General features: G+C 33.5%; 1 protein-coding gene across 4 annotated transcripts in view; it reads right to left on the bottom strand.

Annotated features, from left to right (window-relative positions):
- Positions 1–25,968, bottom strand: part of LOC105296119 (collagen alpha-5(IV) chain) — a 219,220-nt gene that overhangs the window by 114,431 nt on the left and 78,821 nt on the right. For all 4 annotated transcript variants that reach the window (XM_011366063.2, XM_011366065.2, XM_023534116.1 and 1 more), the window contains exon 2: positions 8,897–8,956. In XM_011366063.2, coding sequence (XP_011364365.2) covers positions 8,897–8,956 — 60 coding nt within the window. The remainder of the gene's footprint in view (positions 1–8,896; positions 8,957–25,968) is intronic.

Here is a 25,968-nt window from a genome sequence, read left to right as displayed (position 1 = left end):
AATAAATAAATAAAGTGTCTGCATCATTTTAGATTCATCAGCAATCTATGATTGCTCCAGTTGCTCCACATCTTTGCCTATACTTGGAATGGTTTCATTTTAATACTTAGACATTCTAATGGATTTACAGTGACATCTTATGGTTTTATTATGCATTTCCCTAATTAATAATGTTGAGTAACTCTTTATTTGTTTATTTTGTGAAGTGTCTTAAAATCTTTCACCAATTGGTTTCTAATTTAATTTTATTTGGGGATGTTTATTTTATTGTTAAGTTTTGAGATTTCTTTATCTATTCTGGATACAAGACTTTTATCAGATATGAGTTTTGCAAATATATTTTCCTAGAGTGTGGTTTGTCTTTTTCTTAACAAAGTCCTTAGAAAAGAACAAGTTCTTAATTTTGATGTAATACAATCTATTACCCTTTTCTTTTCTGGATCATGTTTTCGGTATCATATAGAAAAAATATCTGCCTGACCCATGGTCAGAAGTATTTCATCCTATGTTTTCTTCTAAAATATTTATAGATTTAGCTTTAAATTTAGGTCCATGATCCATTTTGATTTAATTTTTATATACAGTACAAGAGATGAGTCAAAGTCCATTTTATACATATGCATATCCAATTATTTCAGTACTATTTGTTGGAAGGACTATATTTTCTCCACTGAATTGCCTTTGCACTTTTGTCAAAAAAAATTCCTCATACATCTGTGGGTGTATTGATGGACTCTTTATTCTGTTCTATTCATCTATATGTCTATCCTTTTGCTATCATGTGTACTGTAGTTTATACTGTCTTGGAATTGCATTGATTTGTAGATAAATTTTGAGACAACTGGCACATTAATAATATCGAGTCTTTTAATCCATGAACATGACATATATCTCCATTAATTCAAGTCTTCTTTTAGTTTTCTCAGCAATATTTTTGTAGTTCTCAGTGTACAGGACTTGTACATTTTGTCTGATTTACTCCTATGTATTTCAAAATTTTTATGCTATAATAAAGACATTTTTGTACCTCCAATTTCCTATTTTTCATTGTTTGAATATAGAAATATAACTGATTTTTTATTACTAATCTTATTTCATTGGTTTTGTTTATTCTGTGATCTTTCTAAACTTACAAGTTTTAGGAGCATTTTAGTATTGCCCATAGAATTTTCTACATTGACAAACTGTGCCACCTGCAAAAAGAGACAGTTTTACTTCTTTTCCAGTCTATTGTCTCTTATTGCACTGGCAATTTTGAATAGAAGTGATGAGAGCAGGCATGTTGCTGATCTTATAAGAAAGGAATGTAATCTTTCTCCATTGAGTATAATTTTAGCTGAAGGAGTTTAGTAGATGTCCCTTAAGGTCAAGGAAACCCCTCTATTCTTAGTTTGCTGAGAGTTTTTAATCAGAGATAGATAAAGAATTTTGTCAAATGCTTTCTCTGCATATATTCAGATAATTATATGGTGGGATTATTTAAGTTTTCAATTTTTTTAGTCTTTTAATATGGTGAGTTACAATTTTTGATTTTTAAATGTTAAACCAACCATGCATTCGTAGCATAAACCTCACTTGGTAATGATGTAGTAACCACTTTATATGCCATTTGATCTGATTTGCTAAAATTCTGTTAGGAATTTTTGCATCTATGTTGTAATAAGAGATACTGAAGTATAGTTTTCTGATTTTGTAATTTTTATCTTTGTCTGGTTTGGGTAACGGGGCATATTTGTTTCATAAACTTAGGTGGGGATCGGTCCTTATGCTGCTATTTTCTGAGTTTATGAAAGATTGATAGTGTCTCTTATATAAATGTTTCATTTAATTCACCAGTGAAAACTCCTATGCAAGAATTTTTGTGTGTGTGGGAATTGTTTGATAATCCAATTTCCTTAGTTAACATAGGGCTATTCATATTTTGCTTCATTAGTTAATTTGTCAGTTTTAGGTAATTTATGTTTCTCAAGTTATTTTTCTATCTCATTTAAGTTGTCAAATTTATTGTTATAAAGGTGTTCATAATATTCCTTTATTAATCTTTTCATGTCTGTAGGATCATTCCTGATATGGGTTATTTGTGTTTTCTATTTTCATATCAGTCATGCTAACAAGAAATTAACAATTTTTAGCTGTGTAATTTTTGTAGTTCACATTTTTTCTAGCTCATATATTTCTATTTCCACTTTTACTTTATTATTTATTTCTATTATTTTAAATTTAATTTGCTTGCCCTTTTATAGCTTAAGTGGGCAACTTAAATCACCAATTTTAATCTCTTCTTTTTAAAGGTAGGCATTTAAAGCTATTTCCGACTAAGCCCTGCTTTACTCTATCCCACAAAATTCTCAGTATGTGGCATTTCAATCATCATGCAAACTGAAATATATTCTCATTTTTCTTGTGGTTTCTGCCTTGGTCTATCAGTAATTTAGAATGATGCTTTCTAATTTCCAAATAATTAAAGATTTTCTATAGATCTTATTGTTTGATTTCTTAATCGTTCCATTTGGTAAAAGAATAATACTGATATTTTCCATCTTTTGGTACTTACAGGGTCTCATTTTATGGCCCATTATACAGTCTATCTTGGAGAAAATTCCTTACGCACTTGAAAAAATGCATTCTGTAGTTACTGGATGTAGGATTTTATGTATGTCAGTTAGGTCTAGGTTGTTAATATTGGAATTCAAATCATCCATGCCTTTACTGATTTTTTCTTAGTTATTTTGTCAATGACTGAGGTATGAGTATTAGGATCTATAACTATGACTGTGGATTTCTCTATTTCTCCTTTAAGTCTGTCAGTTGAGCTTCATATATTTTGAGGCTCTACTGACATGCTTTAAACAGACTTTTAGCCTAAAGTTTTTTTTTTATATTTCTTTTATGCAGGTATGCTGATAAAGAATTCTTTTTTATTATCAGAAAATGTCTTAAATTTGTTTTTATTTTTAATGTATATTTTCACTGCATATAATTGTGTTTGCAGATATTTTCAACTCTCTAATGATAGTTTTACATTGTTCTATATTATCCATTCTTTCTGATGGGAAGTCCATCCTCATTCACATCATTATGTCCCTTTATATAATGTATTCTTTTCTCTAGCTTCCTTCAGATTTTCTTTTAATCTCGAGGTTTGTTTGTTTGTTTGTTTTCAGTAGATTCATTATGATGTACCTACGTGTAGTTTTCTTTATTTTAATTTTTATATATTTTTTCAATTATAGTTGACAAACAATATTATATCAGTTTCAGGTGTACAACACAGTGATTAGACACTTATATAACTTAAGTGATCACTCCGATAAATCCAGTAACCATCTGACACCATGTATAGTTATTACAATTCAACTGACTATGTTCCCCATGCTACATTCTACATCCCCATGACTGTTTTGAAACTACCAATTTGTACCTCTTAATCCTCTGTCCCCTTCGCCCATCCCACTCCCCAATCTGACAACCATCAAAATGCTCTCTGTATATATGAACTTATTTCTGCTGTTTGTTTGCTTATGCGGTTCTACAGATTCCATATATGACATTTGTCTTTCTCTGTCTGATTTACTCCACCCAGCATAATGCCTGCTAGGTCCATCCATGTTGTTGCACACGGCAAGAATTCATACATATATCACCTCTTCTTTATCCATTCATCCATTAATGGACACCCAGGATGCCTCCATATCTCGGCTATTGTAAATAATGCTACAAATGAACATATGAATTCACATGTCCCCTCAAAGTAGTGTTTTGGGTTTCTTCAGAAAAATACCAAGAAATGGAATAACTTGGTCCTTTTTTGTCTCTTGATATAGTCTTTATATTACAGTTTATTTTGTCTGGTATAAGTACTGCTAACATCGCTTTTTGTTTGTTTCCATTTTCATAAGACATCTTTTTTCATCCTTTTACTTCCAGTCTGTGTGTCTTTTGATATGAAAGTAAGTCTCTTGTAGTCAGGATATGCAAGGGTCTTGTTTTCTTATCCATTCAGCCACCCTATCTTTTGATCTGAACATTTAATCTATTTACATTTACAGTAATTGTTGCTAGATATGTAGTTATTGCCATTTATTATTTATATTTTTGATCTTTTTTTTTTCTTTTTTCTTCTTCTTAAACAAGTCCCTCTAATGTTTCCTGTAATACAGGCTTGGTGATGATGAACTCCTTAAGCTTTTTCTTGTTTGGAAAGCTCTTTATCTGTCCTTTGAATTTAAATGATAGCTTTGCTGTGTAGAGTAATCTTAGTTGTAGGTCTTTGCTTTTCATCAGTTTGAATGTTTCCTGCCAGTACCTTCTGTCCTGCAAAGTTTATGTTGAGAAATCAGCTGACAGTCTTATGGGAGTTCCCTTGTAGGTAAATAACTGCTTTTCTCTTGCTGATTTTAAGATTCTCTCTTTGTCTTTCACCTTTGGCATTTTAATTATGATGTGTCCTGGTGTGGGCTTCTTTGAGTTCATCTTGTTTGGAACTCTATGCGTGTCCTGGGCTTTTATGTCTATTTCCTTCAACACGTTAGGGAAGTTTTCACTAATTCTTTCTTGAAATAGGTTTTCAATTCCTTGTTCTCTCTCTCCTCTTTATGGTATCACTATGATGTGAATGTTGATATGCCTGATGTTGGCCCAGAGGTCTCTTAAACTACTCTTATTTTTTTTTTTTAATTTTTTTCTTGTTGCTGTTCTGATTGGGTATTTTCTGCTACCTTATCTTCTAAATCACTGATTCAACCATTCCCTTCATCTAATCTAATGTTGATTCCTCCTAAGGTGTTTTTCATTTAAGTTACTGTACTCTTCATTTCTGACTGGTTCATTTTTATATTTTCTATTTCCACTTTTATGTCTTCTATTTCTTTTTTAAAGTTCTCACTCAGTTCATCTACTCCTTCCCTAAGTTCATTGAGCATCCTTGTAACAAGTGTTTTGAACTCTGCATCTGGTAGATTGCTTGTCTTCATTTTGTTTAGTTCTTTTTGAGAAGCTTTGTTCTGTTCTTTCATGTGGGACATGTTTCTTTGTCTTCCCATTTTGGTTACATCCTTGTGTTTGTTTTTACTTATTAAGTGGGGCTGCTATGTCTCCCGGTCTTAATAGAATGGCCTTATGTAGCAGGTGTGCTACGGGTCTCAGTGTCACAGTCTTCCCTGGTCACCTGAGCTGGGTGCTCCAGGTATGTCCCTTGTATGGGTTGTGTGTGCCCTCCTGTTGTAGTTGATCCTTGGTTGCTATTTGCTTGATAATGGGAGGGATTGACCCTCAGGCTGATTAGTTGTGAGGACAGCCCATGACCAGTGGAGGAGCTGTAGAACAGGGACTGACTCTACCAAGCAGGATTCACTTTAGCAGGACTCTAGAGCCTACCCCGACTACTCTTTGCTTGTGTCATCCTCAGATGTTAACTCAGATGGTGAATCCAGGCTGAACCCAGTCACTGGGCATGCAGGCCTGGGCCTCCTGGGAGGGGCCCTGCCCCAGGCCAAGTTCAGCTGCAGCCTGTGTCCTGCCTGGGGTTACCTGGCATGAGCTACCAAGCAGTCTATGGATGGCCACCAGCCATGATGGCTTGGAAGTGCCTTAAGAGGCAAAGCCACAAACTGAGGCTGGCTGCTACTAGTGCCAGGCTTGAAGTTGCTTAGCAAGAGGTACGAGGCATGCCGAGGCTAGATGTTGCTTGTTTAGTTTCTGTCAACCTTTGAGAGATTTTAGGAAAGTCCGCAGCCAAGACAGGCCATTTACATGAAAAATCCATTGTAAGTGGTTTGGATGGGCCTTCATGTTGGGAAGGTCAGGGTCTCAGGCAATCTCCAGGGTGGGGTGACCAGTGTGGACTAAGTTGCCAGAAACTCAGATATCACAACCACAGGCGTCTGCAAGCCAGGCAGGGGAGGGCTCAACCAAGGATCAGTGGCCTCTGCCAGCACTTCTGTCTAGGAAGAAGCTGCCCCTCCAGCCGTTGCCCTGAAGCCAGACAACTCAGTTTCTCCCAGTATGTCTCTGGTGCCTTTTGAGCTGCTGCCCCAGTGCTAGAGCTCAGAGCAAGTGAATCAGTCACTGAGTTAGTCCATGTGCTGGCCCTTTTAGAGGAAAGTCTGTGACTCTGTCAGCCCTCCATTCCACTCAGCCACAATCTTGACTGGTTTTCATAGCTAAAAGTTGTGGGGACTTCTCTTCCTGACACTGGAATCCTGGGCTGGGTAGCCTTGTGTGGAGTCAGAACCCTTCACTCTTCCTGGAGGACCTCCACAGCTGAGATATTTCTCCGGATTCTCAACCACCACACGCAGGTGTGGGACCAACCTGTTTCCACCCAGACCTCAGGTGTCTTTCAATGATGGTTGTTCTGTAGTTTATAGCTTCCAGTGCTCTGTTGTGATTCTGTACCTGTTCACTCATTATGAGCATACTTCCCTTTAAATCAACAAATATATTTAGCCTACCTTCTTTAAATCATTGTCTACAATTTCTAATATCTGTGTTATTCAAAGTTCATTTTCGTTGATTGGTATTTCTCTGACTATGGGTATTTTTACCTGTCACTTCTCATGTCTAGTAAGTTTTAATTGAATATCGGACATTGTAGTTAATAGGTAGACACCTTGGATTCCTTTATCTTCCTCTGAAACGTATTGAAATTTTGTTTTAGGAAATAGTTAACTCAGCTAAACTAAAACTTAAAACTATTTTCCCTTCAATGGATAGCAGTTAAATCTATCTTCAGTTAATTCAGCCTTCCAGCTATTCTTTTTTGTTGGGTCATATGAATGCTCTCCTTACTGTAAAGTTGAGGATTCAACCAAGAATTTGGATGGCATTTACAAGCAGATTTGGAGGCTCTCTGCTCTGTGGCTCCCTCCATTCCAGCATATTCCCCATCATTTTCCAGCCATTATGGCATCCTCAACTTTTTCCTCTGACTGTTCAAATACATAAGACTGTGGCTTCTTGTCTGGGTTCTAGCCATCCTATACCATGCAGACTGAAGGGTACACTCAGGAGAAAGGCTACATACATGCAAACTTGCCTAGTGTACTTCCTTCTTTCAAGGATAGAATCTTCTCTACTTACTTCCTGCTTTTGGTCACTCCCCTGTGCTATTAAATAGCTCCCACGTTTTGTCCAGAGTGTTTATTTCTTACCTCGAGAAGAGTTAATCTGATAAAAGTCACTCCATCAGTATCAGAAACAAATCCCTCTTGGTCTTTTTACCATTACAGAAAGTATCTTTACTATAAAACTACTCCCCTCAAACTAATGTTACTCAAATAGGTGTTCTGTATAACACTATTCAATTATTACAGTAGTTTCCCCTTCTCCATATTCCAAGACCCCCAGTGGATGCCTGAAGCCATGGAAAGTACTGAACCCTATATATACTATGTTTTTTCTTATACATACGAACCTATAGTAAAGTTTATTTCATAAATGAGGCATAGTAAGAAGTTAATAACAATAAATAATAATAAGATAGAATAATTATAGCAATATACAATAATAAAACTTTTGTGAATATGGTTAGTCTCTCACTCAAAATATCTTAGTGTACTGTACTCACCTTTCTTGTGATGATATGAGATGAGATAATTCCTGTGTGATGAGATGAAGTGATGGAGACAACACAGGCATTGCGACGTAGTGTTAGGCTACTACTGACTTCCTGATGATATGGCTACTCAGTGACTAATGGATGAGTAGCATACACAGCGTGAATATGCTGGACAAAGGGACAATACAATTCATGTCTTGGACAGGATGGAGCTTAACGGTGCAAGATTTCATCATGCAACTCAGAATAGCATGCAATTTAAAACATGAATTATTTATTCTGGAATTTTCCATTTAATATTTTTGAAACTTGATTGACTATAGGTAACTAAAACTATAGAAAGTAAAACCACAGAGAAGGGGGGCTACTGTAATAAGTAGTTTGTTAGGAAGAAAGTAGGTTATACGGTCAAATGGAACTTAGAAATATAGCACTGCAAAACAGACAAATAGGTTTCTTTACTCTAGGACTTTTAAACATCTTTAATATGCTAGTTCACCTTTTATATCTCTAAATGGAATATGTTCTTGACATGTTGTCCCAAACATTTCCATATATAATTAGTAACATTTACTGATTTTTTTTTTCAAAAATATTTACTGAGAACCAAAGAGTGGAGACTAGAGAATAATACCCTTTCTCCTTACTACTCTTCTTAGGCCACAGTTCACTATTCTTTTTTAATCTCCCAATTTCAGTGTCAGTCTGACTCATAGTGGCTAAGTTTATGCTATTTAATCATCACTAATATTCATTTTTTAATCATCATATCTATACAATAGAGGTGCGCTGTTGAGGGGAAAGTGAGATAAAAAACAGAGATTTCCCAATCATTAACTTACATGGACTAGATACAAATACACAAAATTGTCTATTATGGTATCTACCACAGATTAGTAGCTTCATAAATGTTTGGTTTCTTCTTAAGTGTTTTTCCCCCCTTCTTTTGCTTATTAAGTCAGTGATTTCAACAAGATTGATCAGAGACTGGTAGACTATAGTTCTTAGGTCAAACGTAGTCAGAAGCCTGTTTTATACAGTCTAAGAACTAAATATTTTATAAATACTTTTAAAGGATATTTTTAAATGGAGAGGAAAATATGTGATAGAGACCTTATTGAGCCACAAAGCCTAAAACATTTATTATATGGCCTTTTACAGAAAATGTTTGCTGATCCCTGAAATATAGTCTAATTCTTACAACTATCTAAAATAAGCAGTATAGAATTCATTTTATTTATTTAGGTACTGAGGTAGAAACCTTGTTTTAAAAAAATCACATCAAAAACACTGTTTACTGGTTTTACTAAGTTTTCCAAGGCCCATCTCAGATCTTACCTTTTCTCCTTTTACAGCACTGCAGTCACACTTTGATCCTGGAGAACACCCATAGCAAGCCTATAAAGGAAGAGAAAGAGAGAGAAAAATCATTAAATATGAACCTGAAAACCAGACTCTAACTTACAGCTCAGCTGAATTCAACAATCCAAACTTGTAAAACAAATACCAGAAAAATATCTGAAAGGATATATACCAAATTGCAAACAACAGTTACTTCTGAGGAAGCTTTCACCTTTTACTGTATACATTCCTGTTTGAACTTTTTACAATAAGATGATATAATTTTTATATTTTTTACTATTTATAGTTGGCATATAATATTTGTTTCAGGTGTACAATGTAGTGATTTGACATTTTCATACTTTACAATGTGATCACCTCATTAATTCCAGTAATCATCTGTAACCATGCGAACTTATCACGATGTTATTGACTATATTTCCCATCACTTTTTTCACCCACCACCACACTCCCTCCCTTCTGGTAACCATCCCTTTGGTCTCTGTTTCTATAAGTCTGTTTTTGTTTTGTTTGTTCATTAGTTCTTTTTTTTTTTTAGATTCCACATATAAGTGAAATCATATTGCATGTGTCTTAACTGCCTGATTTATTTCATTTAGCACAATACCCTCTATATCCTGCCACCTATGGCAAGATTTCATTCTTTCTAATTGCAATTTTTTTCTTTTAAATATTCCATTGTGTGTGTGTGTGTGTGTGTGTGTGTGTGTGTGTCCCCCATCTCTATCCATTCAACTATCAATGGACACCCAAGATGCTTCCTAGGCTATTTAAAATAATGCTGCAATGAACATAGTGGTGCATCTTTTAGAATTAATGTTTTTGTTTTTGTTTTTGTTTTTTTCTGCTTTTTTTCTGATAAATACTTAGGAGTAGAATTGTTGAGTCATATGGCATATTTATTTTTAGTTTTTTGAGGAATCTCCATACTGATTTCCACAGTTGCTGTACTGATTTTCAGTCCCACCAACAGTGCAAAAGGGTTCCCTTTCCTCCACATCCTTGCTAACACTTGTTATTTGTTGCAACAAATTTTTATAATTTTGAAGTAAAAAACATATTTTTAAAAAATGGAAAAAGTTCATAAAACTTCCCTGTATTACAATTTGTCACTGACCAAGCTCTGAGGAACTCTTTTTTTCCTTCTAACGTCGCTTGTAAGAAATTACCTCTTAATCTATATTAGCAGTGAACTCGGCAACTACCAAAAATGTCTGCCACTCGAAGTTGCTTGCTTCTCTGCATTCATGAGCAATCGTGGAGCACAAAATACATACTATCTTTTACCACATTTCTTTTCTTTGCCCCCACTCTCTCATCACTGACAGTCTCTAAAAGCTCTAAGCTCTACCAGAAATGCTGTTCCCACAAATCAAAATGTTTTCTAAATAGCCACTACTAACAGGTTCATTTGTGTATATTAGGAATTGAGGTCTTAAAGTCAGAAAAATACTCTCCTTTAAAGTAAGAACCTATAGGACAAGAACACAGTAGATGACTTCTGCCATCCAGAACTATATTTTACTCTGGCATGAAGCTTAACTGCTTAGAAAAGCAAATAGTAACTGATTTAACATATATGGAGAGCTCAGTATTTATGTATAATAAAGTGGTATGCTTCTCATCAAATAAGAAAACTTTTATGTGATTTGTGTACCAAATAATGTTTATCAATACTCAGCCTTGGGAGCCTGTGACTTAAAAGTACCTTAGCTTCCTTCCCAACTTTCCATGCTTTACTTTACTCTAGTCATTACCAGAGTACTTCCCCCAATGCTTATCGAAATATTTACCTCATTCCTCTAGTCAAAACTCCTAACTCACTGAGCTGCAACTAGAAGCCACCCTCAGGATAGAACTCACTTTCCTGATTATAACAGCAAACAACAATGGCTTGATGTTAGGGGGAATCTCTTACTCACATTGCAAGAGTCTGTTCCAGTAAAAGACATGTTCCTGACATTTCTAATTGCAAGTCTGCTATGCAGCCATAATTCATTATACATAGGTGATTAGGTTATGCACTCTGGTTTCAGTACTATATATCAACTTCATTACAGGTTAAATAGACTTATTCGGACTTACTCATCAAAAATGAATTGAACATTATTAGAGGCTAGAAAACTTGTTATGCACTAAAAATGAATATGACAAAGCTCCTTCCAACATATATAACTAATTCAACAAATATTTATTGGTCATCTGTTATTTGCCTGCCACTGTTATGTTAGGTGCAGGTAGAGATGCAAAGACAGTATGTCATTGTTCTCTAATAGGAAAGATAATTCCATATACCAAAATGTCAGGGACAGAGGCTAATTTAAAATATATAATATTGTTTTGTGCAAACATGAATTTTAGATTTCAAAATACAAATTTACATATTTTAGAAGATACTGATTCACAAGAACTGTCAATGGTCATATGAACTAAATTATATTGTGCACATTAACAACACTCAATTACATGCATTAATTTAGAAGTAAAGAATAGTGGTATTTAAAAATGGCTGTAAATCTAAGAATAATCAGGGTCCAACATTTGACTTTGGAATATATGCCTGCACTTTACACGTAAGTATATGTGCATAGATTTTTTTTTTTTGGTGTTGTATATAAAAGAAGATGTAACTTTCCATTTTCATCTTTCAATAAAAAAGTATTCCTTTTTAAAATACAAATTAAGTTCCTGAGAATAATGCAAAGCAATAACCTAATAGGATTTCATTAATATGGAGAATATACTATGTGACTTTTCTTTATACTTGTATTTCTGACTTCTCAGTATCCAACAATATCCTCCAACTCCTAACATAATTCGTAAACAAACAATAAAACCTTGAATACTTTTACATGTCATTTTGAAGTAATAATACACAATAGTTTTTCTTAGAAATTAGTATTTTTATATGTTTGTACTTCTTTATTAATGTGTATTTATACTTTAAAGAGGCCACTAAGTAACTAAAAAAATTGGTCTGAATTCAAATTCACAATTTAATTTATATTCTACTTATTCCACTTAAGTTATAATAACTCTTGGATTCAGGGTTATGTTTTAAAAGACAATTGTAATACACACACCAACCACTAGATGCCACTTTCCATACAGTTATAATAGTGATACCCACAATGAAACAGTCCCAGTTTGACATATGGTTAATGAAACAACTTTCTTTTTTCTTTTTTACCAATATCTATTAATATTGATTAGGTGCATAATAATCACAAAGCACAATATTAGGCTATGAGTTGTAAAAATGTGAAGACATGCATGCCATCTTTAAAGAACTTTCAGTTTTTTTAAAAAAAAGACTAGGTCCAAACAAATGAAAATGAAATTTAAATATAATAGAATAATGATATAGTAGACAATAGTAATAGAAAGAGCTCTAAAATACAAGAAAAACATCCTGAGTTTACCTCAGTAACTGAATCATTACGAGACTATGAACAAGTCATTCTCATAACCTGGGGCTCAGTTTTCTCTTTGATAAAATGATGGGAATAGATAATATGATCTCTTCAGGTAGCTTGCACTTTTACTGTCTGTGATTCAGTAGGAATTACCAAGTAAAATTTAATGGTAGAGTCAATGATTGCTATCAAAATTAAGAGAGTTCCCTTGAACTTGGGAGTGTTCATGATGGCTCTTTAGAGAAGGTTAATAACTTGACTTCAATTTTGAAAGATGGGCAAAAAAATATCTAGAAGAAATATGGCCATGCTCAGCACTAAGATTAAAATACACAATTTTTGTGGGCAAAGAGTCAGGTAAAACAGACAGTAAGTACTCCAGTCTAAGGGACTTCTTAAGGTGATATGAAAAAACTACAGTAGGAGATAAGACCAAAAAAAAAATTTTTCCAAAAAATGTAGAAAATTTATTTAATTCTACAAAGTCATTGAAAACTTAATAAGCAAGAAAAGGGTGCAACTATAGTAATATTTTAAAATTTTTAGTGTACTAGATAATAATAAAATAAAAACTAAGGAAGATTTTTTATTATCAGTTAGTAGAACACATCATAAAGCAAAACTGATTAAAACAATATGTCATTGCTCAAAAAATAGACAACTCAATGAACCAAAATAGAAAGGTCAAAAACAGATCTACACACACAGAGAAACACAAATATATTTACTATAAGATAAAAGTTAGCATATCAAATAAATGTGAAAATAATCAATCGTTCAACATATGGTGCTAAGTACAGAAAATGATAAATTTAGATCTCATGCACCTGCAACAAAAAATACCAGATATAAAACTTTAAAGTACAAACAAAAGCAAACCTCAGTATGCATAAGAATCTTAAAGAACTTCTCAAAAATTCAGATACTAGGACCCCATCCTAGAGATTCTGTTTCAGTAAGCTTGAGATTGGCGACCAGAATCTAAAATTTTAGTGAAGATTTCTAGGTGATTCTGATTCTGATGTCCCAAAATATATATAGAAAATAATGACATAGAGAAAAAAGAAATAATTCAATTAAATAATGTAGTTAATTAGGTATCCATTAGGTATGCCTGCTTTTAAAAAAACAAACAACAACAACAACAAAACAAACAAAACTAAAGATGCCTGAAAATGTAAAAATATCTTAAAAGCATCAATGAGAAGCAAAATAGTATTTATCAGGCCAAAATCTAGGAGGGAGGAAGCCCAATAAATTGACTAATGAAACTACTTTGCCCTGGGGTCATTTACCAAACTTAGAGAATTTGAGATTCTCATTTTATAACTTCTTCAGTGTAAGGTAGTACCATGTATAAAAGTACCCAAAATGCTATCCCAAGAGAATTTAAGAAAAAGATATCTTGGCTCTCAGTAGAGAAGAACAAGGGGGAAAATCCTTGAGAAACTATAACCAAATGCTGGCCCTCATAGAGATTTATAATCCAAATTAGCATTTAGCTGGGTAGCCCACTAACCTCAAACTCCAAATTTGTTTAGAGTGGACTCAAATTGCTTTGACCTCCCAGAGGCTGAGCAGAAATACATAAATGTATGTTTTATATAAAATATGAAGTTCATAGTAAACTTCAAAGAATTCCAAAAAATCCTTTTTGAAAGGGAAATAAGATATTCTACTCAAAATTCACTAAGTATACAAGGAAGCAAAATACGACAATTGAAAACTAGAGAAACATCTGACAGCAGAAATGACTAAGCAAAAATTTCAGGTATTTTTACAATTATGAAAGATATTTTAAAAACTCGAAAATAATAAAGGGAGCAAGACATGGTAAAAAAAAGTAACATCGCTGAATTGATATAAAATATAAATTCTAGAAGTAAAACTTTGTAATTTAAAACTCAATAGATGGGCACCACAGCAGAATAGCTACAGGTGAAGAGAAACTTACTAAAGTTAAATACTTGGCAAAGTGAAAAGAAATTATCTATAAAATCTATAATATAGCATACAGGTAAAACATTTAGAAAATATAAAATAATAATTAAGAGACATGGAAGAAAATGAGGAACTGTGGCATTAATTAGAATTAAAGAAGAGGTGAGAGAAGGAATGGGGCAGAGGCAATAGCTCTAGATAATGATAGAGAGTTTTCAAGAAATAAAGATATCTGTGACTCGAGAAGTCCAACAAATCTAATGGAAGAAAAATAAAACTCTAAACCAGACGTAAAATAGTGTAACTTCAGAACATAAAAAGAAAGATAAGACTTTAAAAGGATCAAGAAAACAAGACAGATTGCCTTCAAGGGAATGACAGTTAATTTATAGAGTAGTACTCAGAAATACAATGGAAGGCAGAAGCCTGTGGAATGACATCTTTAATATGTGAAGAGAAAACTGTCAACCTATATTTTTATAGAGTAAAACTACCTTTCAAGAACAGGTTGAAAATTACAGAAACTTTTAGACTAACAAAAATTGAAAAAGTATGACTCCAGCAGGGTCTCATGAAAGAACATTCATGGCTTTTGAATATCTTGTCCTTTATGTGAAAGGAAATAAAAATGAAATGGGAGGCCTAAAATACCAAAATGAATGAAGAGAAAAAAGTGGCAAATTTGTGGGTGAATTTAAATAAATACTTACTCTAAAACAGACTTATAAAATAGCTGCAGGGTTCAAAAATACAGTGGTAATACAATATAAGTCATGAGAGGATGAGTGAAGTTAAAGTATTATAAGGTCCTTGTAATTGTGTAGAACTTTGATAAGATATGCACACAATCTAGGAATTCTAATTTCTAAGGGAAACAAAAGAAGATAAGTGAGATATTAATTCCAAACTAGTGTAGGGGGATAATAATAAATCCAAAGACAAAAGAGACAGAGACAGAAAGTGCTATCTTAGAAAAGGCAAGACAAATAAAAGAAATATATCAGTAATTACACTAAGTGTAATTAAGTATAAAATGGCACAGCATGAGGAAATACTCAAATTTGGAATGTGTCACATTATAAAAGACATCTAGAATGAATTCTTCAAAAAGTCAATGCCATGCCATGGGAGAGAAGATTTTGTGGATGGCAGCTTGAGGACCTCTGTGGACTCTTTCCCTAGCAAAACAACAATAACTGCTGAAATTTCTAAAAAGACAAAATTTAAGTCTCTGGTCTTAACCTACAGTAAATAAAAAAACACTTATTCAACCAAATTTACTAAATCTCAGTATGAACAGCAAGAACCTATGGCAATTTAACCATTACCAACTCCTTTCCTCTCCCCCTGCCCTGCTTAGCTTGACAAAAGCTCCACATTTGATGAAAAACATTAATATTCACATAAAAGAAGCTCAACGCATCTAAGTAGAATAAACCAAAGGAACTACATACAGACTTATCCTAGTAAAAATGTTAAAAAAAAGAGAAAATCTTGAAATCAGCTAGAGAAAATGACTCTCAAAAAGATTAACAAATAACTTCTCAGAAACAGTGGAGGCCAGAAGACAGTAGGATAGCATATTAAAAGTGCTCAAAGATAAAAACTGTCAACCAAGAATCTTATGTCTAGCAAAACTATCTTTAAAATATGAAGGTAAAACAAAGACGTTCCCAGTAAAACAGAAATAAAGAGATTTCACTGCTATCAGATCTACCTGCTTTACAGAAATTCATTTACATTAAATTGTTCAGGCTGAAAACAAGTGAATCCAGAGAGTACTTTGAATTCACACACACACATACATACATGTGTACTGGTTAACATAATTATACAACTTTAAAAGGCAGTATAAATGCTTATTTCTGTATCTTTCTTCTTTTAAGTGAGTTAAAAATTAATTATATAAAACATATGGTTATAATGGTACTATTAGGCCTTAACATATAGAATTGTTTAACATACAGAATATATTTGACAATAACATAACAAAGAATGTAGGTGCGAGCAAAGCTGTATTAGAATAAAAATATTACACAAATAATAAATTGAATTAACAGGAATAAATGAAAATGACCAGAAATGTTAAATAAGGTCAGCATAACAAACTATAAATACATACTTGTTCTCCTTGCTTTTCTTAGCTTCCTTAAAACCCACAGTTGTATAACATTCTAATTATAACAATGTAGTTTTGAGTTTGTAATATACATAGATGTAATGTGTATAACAATAATAGCACAGAAAGGAGGAAAAGGGCATAGAGTTTCATAGGAGTAATAGTTCTATATCTTAATGCAATTAAGTTGCTAAAAATCTTAAATAGATTCCACATACAAGTGAGATCATATGGTACTTATCTTACTCTGACTTATCACTTAGCATAATATCCTCTAAGTCTATCCATAATTTTGCAAATGGTAAAATTTCATTCTTTCTATGGCCAAGTAATACTCCATTGTACATATGAACCACATCTTCTCTATCCAACTGTCCACTGATGGACACTTAGGTTGTACTAAGAAACAAAATAAATGAACAAACAAAACAGAAACAGACTCATAGATACAAAGAACAAACCAGTGGTTGCCAGATGAGAGGTGAATTGGGGGTGGGGTGAAAAAGGTGAAATGATTAAGAAGTACAAAATAGTCATGGGGGTATAAAGTACAGCATAGGGAATACAGTCAGTAATATTATAATAACTATGTGTGGTGTCAGGTGGGTAATAGACTGACTGAGGGGATCATTTCACAAATTATATAAATGTCTAGGAAAATGCTGTATACATGAAACTAATATAATACTGAATGGCAATTGTAATTTAAAATTTCTTCAAAAATTAACATATTTAAAAACTCTTAAGTAGATTCCGATAGGTTATGATGTTCATGGTAAGTCCTAGAATGACTATGAAAACAATTCAGAAAATACAGTTAAGAAAATCATTAAAGGAATTATAATATTTAACTAGAAAATATCCACTTAATAAAAAACAAGGTTATAAAAGAGCATCAGAAGCACAAAAAATGCATGAGAAATATAAAAACAAAAAGTAAAATTGCAGATAAAATTCAATTAGATTAATAATAACACTGAATGTAAATAGATCAAGCAAACGAAAGTCAAAGATTGTCAGAAAGCAAAATAAAAAAGCAAATAAATAAAAAGCAAAATGAATAAAAAAGCAAAATCCAACAATGTCTATAGGAGAACACATTTTATTAAATCATATGAAAAGGTTAAAAATAAAAGGATGGAAATAATAAAATCATGCAAAGATCAACAGCAATGAACTGAATGTTTGGCTCCCATCTCCTGCAAAATTCGTATGTTGAGATCCTAATCTCAATGTTATAATATTTGGAGGTGGGGACTTTGGGAGGTAATTAGTTCAGAAGGTTAAGTGGCTCATGTATAGGTTTAATGCCCTTATAAGAAGAGGTGAAAGAGCAACCTAGACCTCTTTTTGTCATGTGTGGATACAAAGAGAAGTCAGCAGTCTGCAAACTAGAAAAGGACTCTCACCAGAACCCAATCATGCTGGCAGCTTAATACAGAAATTTCAGTCTCCAGAACTCTGAGAAATACATTTATTTTGTTTATAAGCCATCCAGTTTGTGGTACTTCATGATAGCAGCAAACTGGCTAAGATAGAAACCATACGAAAGTTGAAGTGACATTTCTCCAAAAAAAGATATACAAATGTCTATTAAGCACATAAAAAGATGCTCAACATGGTTAACAATCAGGGAAATGCAGATCAAAACTATAGTAAGATAACCACTTCACACACAGTAGCATAACTATAATCTAAAAGACAGACAATAAAAAGTGTTAGCAAGGATTCCAAAGAAATTGGTTCTAAAGAAACTGCAACCCTCATATATTGCTAGCGGAGGTGCAAAATGATGCAACTGCTTTAGAAAATAGTCTGGTTGTTTCTCAAGCAAACATATGACCCAGCAATTCCAAATGTATATATGTACCTAAACGAAATACAAACATATATCGACACAAAAACACAAACATGAATGTTTATAGTAGTATCCAGAATAGCCTAAATCATATAAAACAACTCACATGTCTATCAGTTGATGGACTGACAAATAGCAGTACATGCATACAATGGAATATTACTCAGCAATAAAGAGAAATTAAGTACTGATTCACACTTCAATATGAATGAGCCTTGAAAATATTATGGTAAGTAAAAGAAGTCAGACATCAAATACCATGTTACATAATTTTATTTATATGAAGCGGCCAGAATAGACGAACCTATAAAGACAGCAACTAGACTAGTGGTTGCCTAGGGCTGGGATCAGGTGGGAGCATATGGGGAGTGACAGTTAAGGGGTACAGATTTCTTCTGTGGTTGATGAAAATGTTCAAAAATTGATTTTGGTGGTGGTAGCACAACTCTAAATATTCTAAAAAATACCAAATTGTGAACTTTAAGTGGGTGAATTGATTGTAAATTGTATCTTAATGAAGCTGTTAAAAATCAGTATCATGAAATAAAATGTGGGAAGACTATTCTGTCAAGAACTGTGAAGGGTCTGAGATTTTTTCCTACTTGGAAGCTAAAACGTTAGTCTGCCACAGTTACGTGGATGCTGGTAGAAAATACAAGACTTTTTGATCAGACAACAGAGAATTTACTACTCATAGCAATAGCTCAGGCTTCCCTGGGCCCCAGTTCCTACAGGGTGACATGAAGAAGACAAGGTAATGCCTTGTATTGTTACAGGAGAGCATTTGAGTGTTTAGGGAACTCCCATACTTTATAATGGACAACGAGTTTGCTTAATCTTTGTTATGAGATGTTATCTTTATTTTACTGGACAGTAAACAAACCTGGTTTTTCTTCCAGAAGGAGATACTATCTCTGTTTTCCAAGTTGTTGACTATACAAATACCCCTGAAAAGATAGTCCAGAGCAAAGAGCCAGCTCCTCTTCTCACAAGATGTACAGAGACACGAGAGATCCATGGAAAATTTTCTTCCAAACATTCTAGATTTTTAAAAATTTTTAAAAAATAAACAAATACAGTACATGAACAGCTATGACTTTTTAGGACCATAAGGGACATCTGAATATGACTTGAATACTAGTTTATACTTTTAAATCATTGCTAATTTTTAAAGTGTGATCATGATATGTTTATATAGTATAATGTCCTTTTCCTTTGGTGAGACATGATGCATGCTGAGGTATTTAGGCATATAATATGTCATGATGTCTGCAAATTACTTTAAATAGCAAAGTGAAAAACTGCACACGCACAAATACTTACATAATCATTAATCACATGTGCACACACAGTCGCTGAAGAGTAAGAGACAGGAAAACACAAAGCAAAAATGGCAAAATGCAATTCCTTCTGCAATTGCTCCCAAAATAATAAAATGCCTAGGAATAGATTTAATGAAACATGTGAAGAACTTGTATAATGAAAACTACAAGACCCTATTAAAAGAAATCAAAGAAGGGAGATTTGGCGGAAACATGGCTGACTGAGAGACGTCCCTAGATCTCTCTCTTTGAAACAACAACAAGTTGAACATCTAAAACTCAACAAAAAACACTAAAACTGCACACCAGCTCATCTCAGCATGAGATCTGCGCATAAGAGCTATCACAGGTCAGAACCCCAGGTGTTGGGCGGTGGACTGGGAGTAATAAAGAAGCTTCCTCTCGCAGCCACCAGAGCTCCCTGTAGGAGGAGGGGGAGGGGTGAAGGCTCAGCGACTTTCCTGAACCACCCTGCCTGGAAGTGCCGGGGCTTCTATGCAGCTGCAGCCGACCAACAGGAGGGCCTAGTCATCAGGGCAAAAAGCAGAGAAGCAGGGCAGGACCGCAGAGAAACAATAGCTGATTTTTACCAGCCTCAGTTGCAACACCAAGGTTGAGCCACAGCCTCCAACCCCCACCGAAAGGCCCCCTCCTCCCATAACCTTCTAGACAGATCAGCGCCGAGCCCCAGGGGAATCTGAGCAAACACTACCCAAACATTTAGGGATCCAAGAGGCTTAGACGCCACCTACTGGAAACCAAAAGAAAAGCGCCTTCTTTGCAACAGGCTAAAGACAGACCTTTATTTAATAAATCTTCTTTCAGGAAAAACAACAGAATACACTTCCATTAATGCCCAGGTGGAGAAATAGTCCATTAAACACCATGAACACCCAACGTGACAAGGCGTCTCAGAAAGAAAGAGAAAAGTCTCCAGAAAATAAGCTTACAGACATAGAAATATGCAACTTAAAAGACAGAGACTTCAGGATGGTACTTCTGAAAAAATTCAATGAAATCTAAAACAAATCATATCAACAATTTCAGGAATTGAAAAAAAAAACTAGATGAGCAGAGCAAGGAGATTGAAACACTCAAGGATAACAGAAGAGATATTCTGGAGATGAAGAAATGAAATCAAAGAATATATAAAGAAATGGAAAATTATTTCGTGTTCTTGGATTGGAAGAATCAACATAGTTCAAATGACCTCAATATCTAAAGCATTATGCAGATTTAATACAATTCCCATCAAAATCCCATCGGCACTTTTTAAAGAAATAGAACAAAAAATCATCATATTTGTATGGAAACACAAAAAAATCCTGAATCGCCAAGGCCATCCGGAGAAAAAAGAACGAGGTTGGAGGCATCATTCTGCCTGACTTCAAATTATACTACAATGTGAAAATAATCAAAATGGCATAATATTGGCAGAAAAATAGACACACAGAGCAGTGGAACAGAATGGAGAGTCCAGAAGTAAACCCATATTTGTATGGGAAAATAATTTTTGACAAAAAAAAAAAAAGCCGAAAACACACAGCAGAGAAAGGAAAGCCTCTTCAATAAATGGTGCTGTGAAAACTAGAAAGCCACTTGCAAAAGAATGAAACCAGACTGTTGCCTATCACCACACACTAAAATTAACTCAAAATGGATTAATGATCTGAATATAAGACCTGAAATAATACAATGCATAGAACAAAATATAGGAACTAAATTCAGGGACCTTGGACTTAAAGAAGATTTTATGAATTTGACCTCAACGGCAAGGAAAGCAAAAGCAAAAATAAATGAATGGAACTACATCAAACTAACAAGCTTCTGCACAGCAAAAGAAACCATCAACAAGGTAGAGAGACAACCATCTCCCTGGGAAAATATATTTGCAAGCAACACCTCCGATAAGGGCCTAATATTCAAAACATACAAAGAACTCATACAACTCAATAACAAAAAAAAAAAATCAATCCAATCAACAAATCGGCAGAGGACCTGAACAGACACTTCTCCCAAGAAGACATTCAAATGGCCAACACATATATGAAAAGATGCTCAATATCGCTAGCTATTAGGGAAATGCCAATGAAAACCACAATGAGATACCATCTCACACCTGTTAGAATAGCTATAATCAACAGGACAAGTAAAAACAAATGCTGGAGAGGATGCAGAGAAATAGGAACCCTCATACACTGCTGGTGGGACTGCAAATTGGTACAGACACTATGGAAAACAGTATGGAGGTTCCTCAAAAAACTAAGAATTGATCTACCATATGATCCAGCATTCCTTCTACTGAGTATTTACCCCAAAGACTTGAAAACCCATATCCAAAAAGATATTTGCACACCAATGTTCATAGCAGCACTATTCACAGTGGCCAGGACATGGAAGCAAATGAAGTATTCTACGATAGATGATTGGCTAAAGAAGCTGTGGTACATATATACAATGAAATATTAGTCAGCCATAAGAAAAGATGAAATACTGCCATTTGTGACAACATAGATGGACCTCGAGATAATCATGCTGAGCAAAATAAGCCAGACAGAAAAAGTTGAAAATCACATGCTATCACTTATATGTGGGATATAAATCTAAAAGCAACAAATGAACAGGACAAGCAAACAGAGACTCAGGGACATGGGCAATGGACTAGTGGTTACCAGAGGCTAGGGGGTGGGGGAGGAGGGGGGAGGTAGACTGGGTAAGGAAGATCAAATATAGGGGAGTAGGGGGAATGTGAATTGGGTAAAGGGGGTCAAATATATGGTAGCTGAAGGAAAGTGGACTTTGGGTAGTAAACACACAATAGAATATATAGATGTCAAATTAAACATTATAATTTGACATCTATATATTCGACACCTGAAAATTATATAATTGTATTAACCAATGTTACCCCAATAAACTTAATAAAAAAATAAAAAATAAAATAAAATAAAATAAAAATATACTACAAAAAAAAGAGAAAGTAGCAAGAGAAGAAAATGGCAAAATGGTAACAAGTGTTGAATCCAGAGGGAATATACACTGGTATTCATTATAGCTTCTTTAAATTTTTCGAATAGATTTTTACTAAAAGGTTAGGTAGGTAAATATATCTAAGAGAAAAGTATCATCAGACTGCAAAAAAAGGCAAATTGCAACATGTATGCTATTCATCAGAGACATTAAAAACATAAGGTTACATGAAGAAGTTAACAAAAAGATGAAAAAGTTCTATCATACCAATAATAAACAAAGAAAACTGGTATAGCTATGCTAATTTCAGACAAAACAGACGTTAAGGATGAAAGCAGTATGAAAGATAAAAGAGGGTCACCTCGGAATGATAAAAGGTTTGGTTAAGAAAATACACTTTATAAAAACACCCAAATTTGTATGCGCTAAAAACATCCCAAAATATATACAGTTAAAAGTGCCAGATGTAAAAAAAAGAAATAGACAAATCCACAATCATAGTTGTAAATTTTAAACAGATTTCTGATTACTAATAGAACATGTAAGCAAAATAATCTATATGATGTAGAAAAATTTGAGCATGATTACAAACTTGTTCTAATGAACAAACGTAAAACAGTGTACACATCAAATGAAGAACACACGTTTTGATCAGGTACACCCTGAATATTTATAAAAACTGACCATATACTGGACTTTAAGGTTAGTCTAAGCAAATATCAAAGGATAGATTTCATACAGAATATGGTGTCTGACCACAATGCAATTAAGCTAGAACAAGTAATTTTAATCTAATCAAGCTCTTCCAGAAGACAGAAGAGGGAATAAAACTAACCTTGATACCAAAAAGTATTGAGTGCAAAAGGAAAATCACAGGTCAGTCTTACCGATGAGCATAGAGGCAAACTCCTAAATAAAATATGACAAACTTGGATTGAACCTAAGCCCTAGCCATTGTTGAAAAGAAATAAGAAGTATGGATAAGAAGAAATAAAAATGTCACAGATGATATGATTGCATAGATAGAAAATTCAAGAGAATATACACAGAAATTAGAATTAATAAAATTTATCAAAGTTGTTGAGTATAAATCATATATTTAAAAATAATATATATTTTATATATCATCAGCAAAATTAGCAAATTAAAAAAGAGACTACTTACAATGGTGTCCGTAGTGTAGTCTCCCAGGAAAAAAGTGAGAGAATTAGATATGATGGAGCTTTTAAAAAAAATCAAAGAGTATAAGGAATGCATTATAAGGATAGAAGAAATGTAATTAGAGACTCTAGGGGAAAATATCCACAAACACACAAAAATATAATAGAGTTTTACCTGGCTCTACAGTAAATAACATATTCGTAAATTTGCATATTATAAATAATATAAACATCACTTGATTTAATTGAAAACATTGTGATATATTGAGAGATGAAAGAAGAGAGACAAAGATGGTAGCAGAAAGAGCATCTCATCCATCATAACACAAAGTAAGGAAATAGGAAATAATGAGTTAAAACAAAAATTATTTACAAGCTTTTGTCCTTAAGGAACTGGTCAAGGACGTCAAAAAGGATGAGGAAAGAAACTGACGTTTTTCACTATTGGTTGTACTTTTAAAACCATATGCATACAATATAATACTATGCTATATTATCACACAATGGCTACTGCAATGATTGTCATGAACTCTTAGAAGATAATTTAAATTTAACATTTTAAAACACAAGTCTTCTTTGACCTAGCTGTATTTAACATAAAACCTCCATTTGGGTGCTGGATTCACTACTATTTAACAGTCCAAGGCTAAACATCTTATGTATCTTTTGTTACATCTTTTTATTTGATAGCATCTTCCAATCAATAAACAGATCTTGCCAATTCTTCCTAATAAATGCTACCAATAAAAGTGTTAGCAGAGTTGAAAGAGGTCTTAGAAATTACCTAATTTACACCCCTCATTTTAAACATGAAGAAATGGAGGGCCAGTCAATGACAGAGCCAGAGCTTGAATCAGTAACTTTACTTTTCCAATATTTCAAACTGATTCCTATTTTCTTTCAAATTCTAAGCAAAAGCCAAGATATTTTGCCAGATTTTCTGTGAAGAGGAAACATTTTCTTTTTGCTATTATTAAAGTATTTCTTAAAAATCAAATTATAAATGATCATGTTAATTAGTTTTAACTAAGGAATCAGCTCCCACCTTCTACAAACCCAGAACTAAAATTATGAGATTCATTAAAATATGACTACAACATGTAATTCACCAACATCAACATACTTAATGAATTCCCTTGATTAAAAAGATTACAAATTTTAAGATAACTCAAGAATAAAAATACACTCATTTAGTTTAAGATCTTATTTTTTTTTTACCAATGGGATGAAAGAAGTTTGAGGAAAGGAGGTGAGAGGCCTAAGAAAGGTTACCAGGCAAAAGTAGACCAGTCTTTAAGGATGCTCGTAAACTAATGTTGATCAAAGTGAGTCTAAAGATTCGAAGACAACAGTTTTCAAACAATGGAGCTATTTTGGCATCAAGTCTGGAGCAATTACCAAATGCTTTATTACCAGAAATACTTTAACCTTAAAAATCCATAGATAAGTTATTCAGAACAGCCCTAGTAATTCTGCATTTACGGCAGGGAAGTTAGGCCTATTGGGGTAAAGTTTTTATCTCTAAATACTTTTGGATATCATTCAGAAATATATGAAATAGAGAGGTTTTAAAAATAATTAGGTTACTGGATGCTTTTAATGGCATATGTGTAAATGGGATTTTTACATTAGAAAATTGCACTAAATCAGAATGACATTCCTTAAGAGTAGATTATATAATTGGTAGATAAGAAACAAACCATGTGTAAGCTACTTTAAGCAAAGAGCAATTTTCCCCCCAATTTTAGGTACCAATAACCACAAATTAAATTTGACAAGTTTTTATTGAGTCTGGCTCAATACAAATTAAATGAGATGTATGAAGATTATTAACCATCTCTCCAGAAGATTTTGTAATCTAAAAAGGTGAATTAGAGAAATAAGAAAATTAGTACTTATTAGATAGAATGAAATAAATAAGATGAACATAAACAAAGCATTATGATCATTCAAAAGAGAAAAAAATTGCTTGGAAAACTGGTAACACAAACAATATGTATTTTTTCACATGCAACTCTAATAGATTTTCCCCTAGAAAGAAGCCCCAATGTTTTAAAGAAGAACAAGCAATATTTGAATGAAAGAAATATATATATATAAGCATGTTCATGATCTAGATTTGGAAAAAAAAACACAAGAATCACAAAAGAGAAAAATGAGGTTTCTAGTACTCAGTATTATAGGATCTACGATATTCATCTAAAATACTTCTAGCCATCCAGCATCACCTAGTTAACACCTCCAATACGGATGAACTTACAA

The sequence above is a fragment of the Pteropus vampyrus genome, unplaced genomic scaffold, assembly GCF_000151845.1.
Source record: "Pteropus vampyrus isolate Shadow unplaced genomic scaffold, Pvam_2.0 Scaffold120, whole genome shotgun sequence".
NCBI classification, from domain to species: domain Eukaryota; kingdom Metazoa; phylum Chordata; class Mammalia; order Chiroptera; family Pteropodidae; genus Pteropus; species Pteropus vampyrus.
The sequence above is the reverse complement of the archived record's forward strand: the minus strand, read 5'-3'. Positions and strand labels throughout refer to the sequence as shown.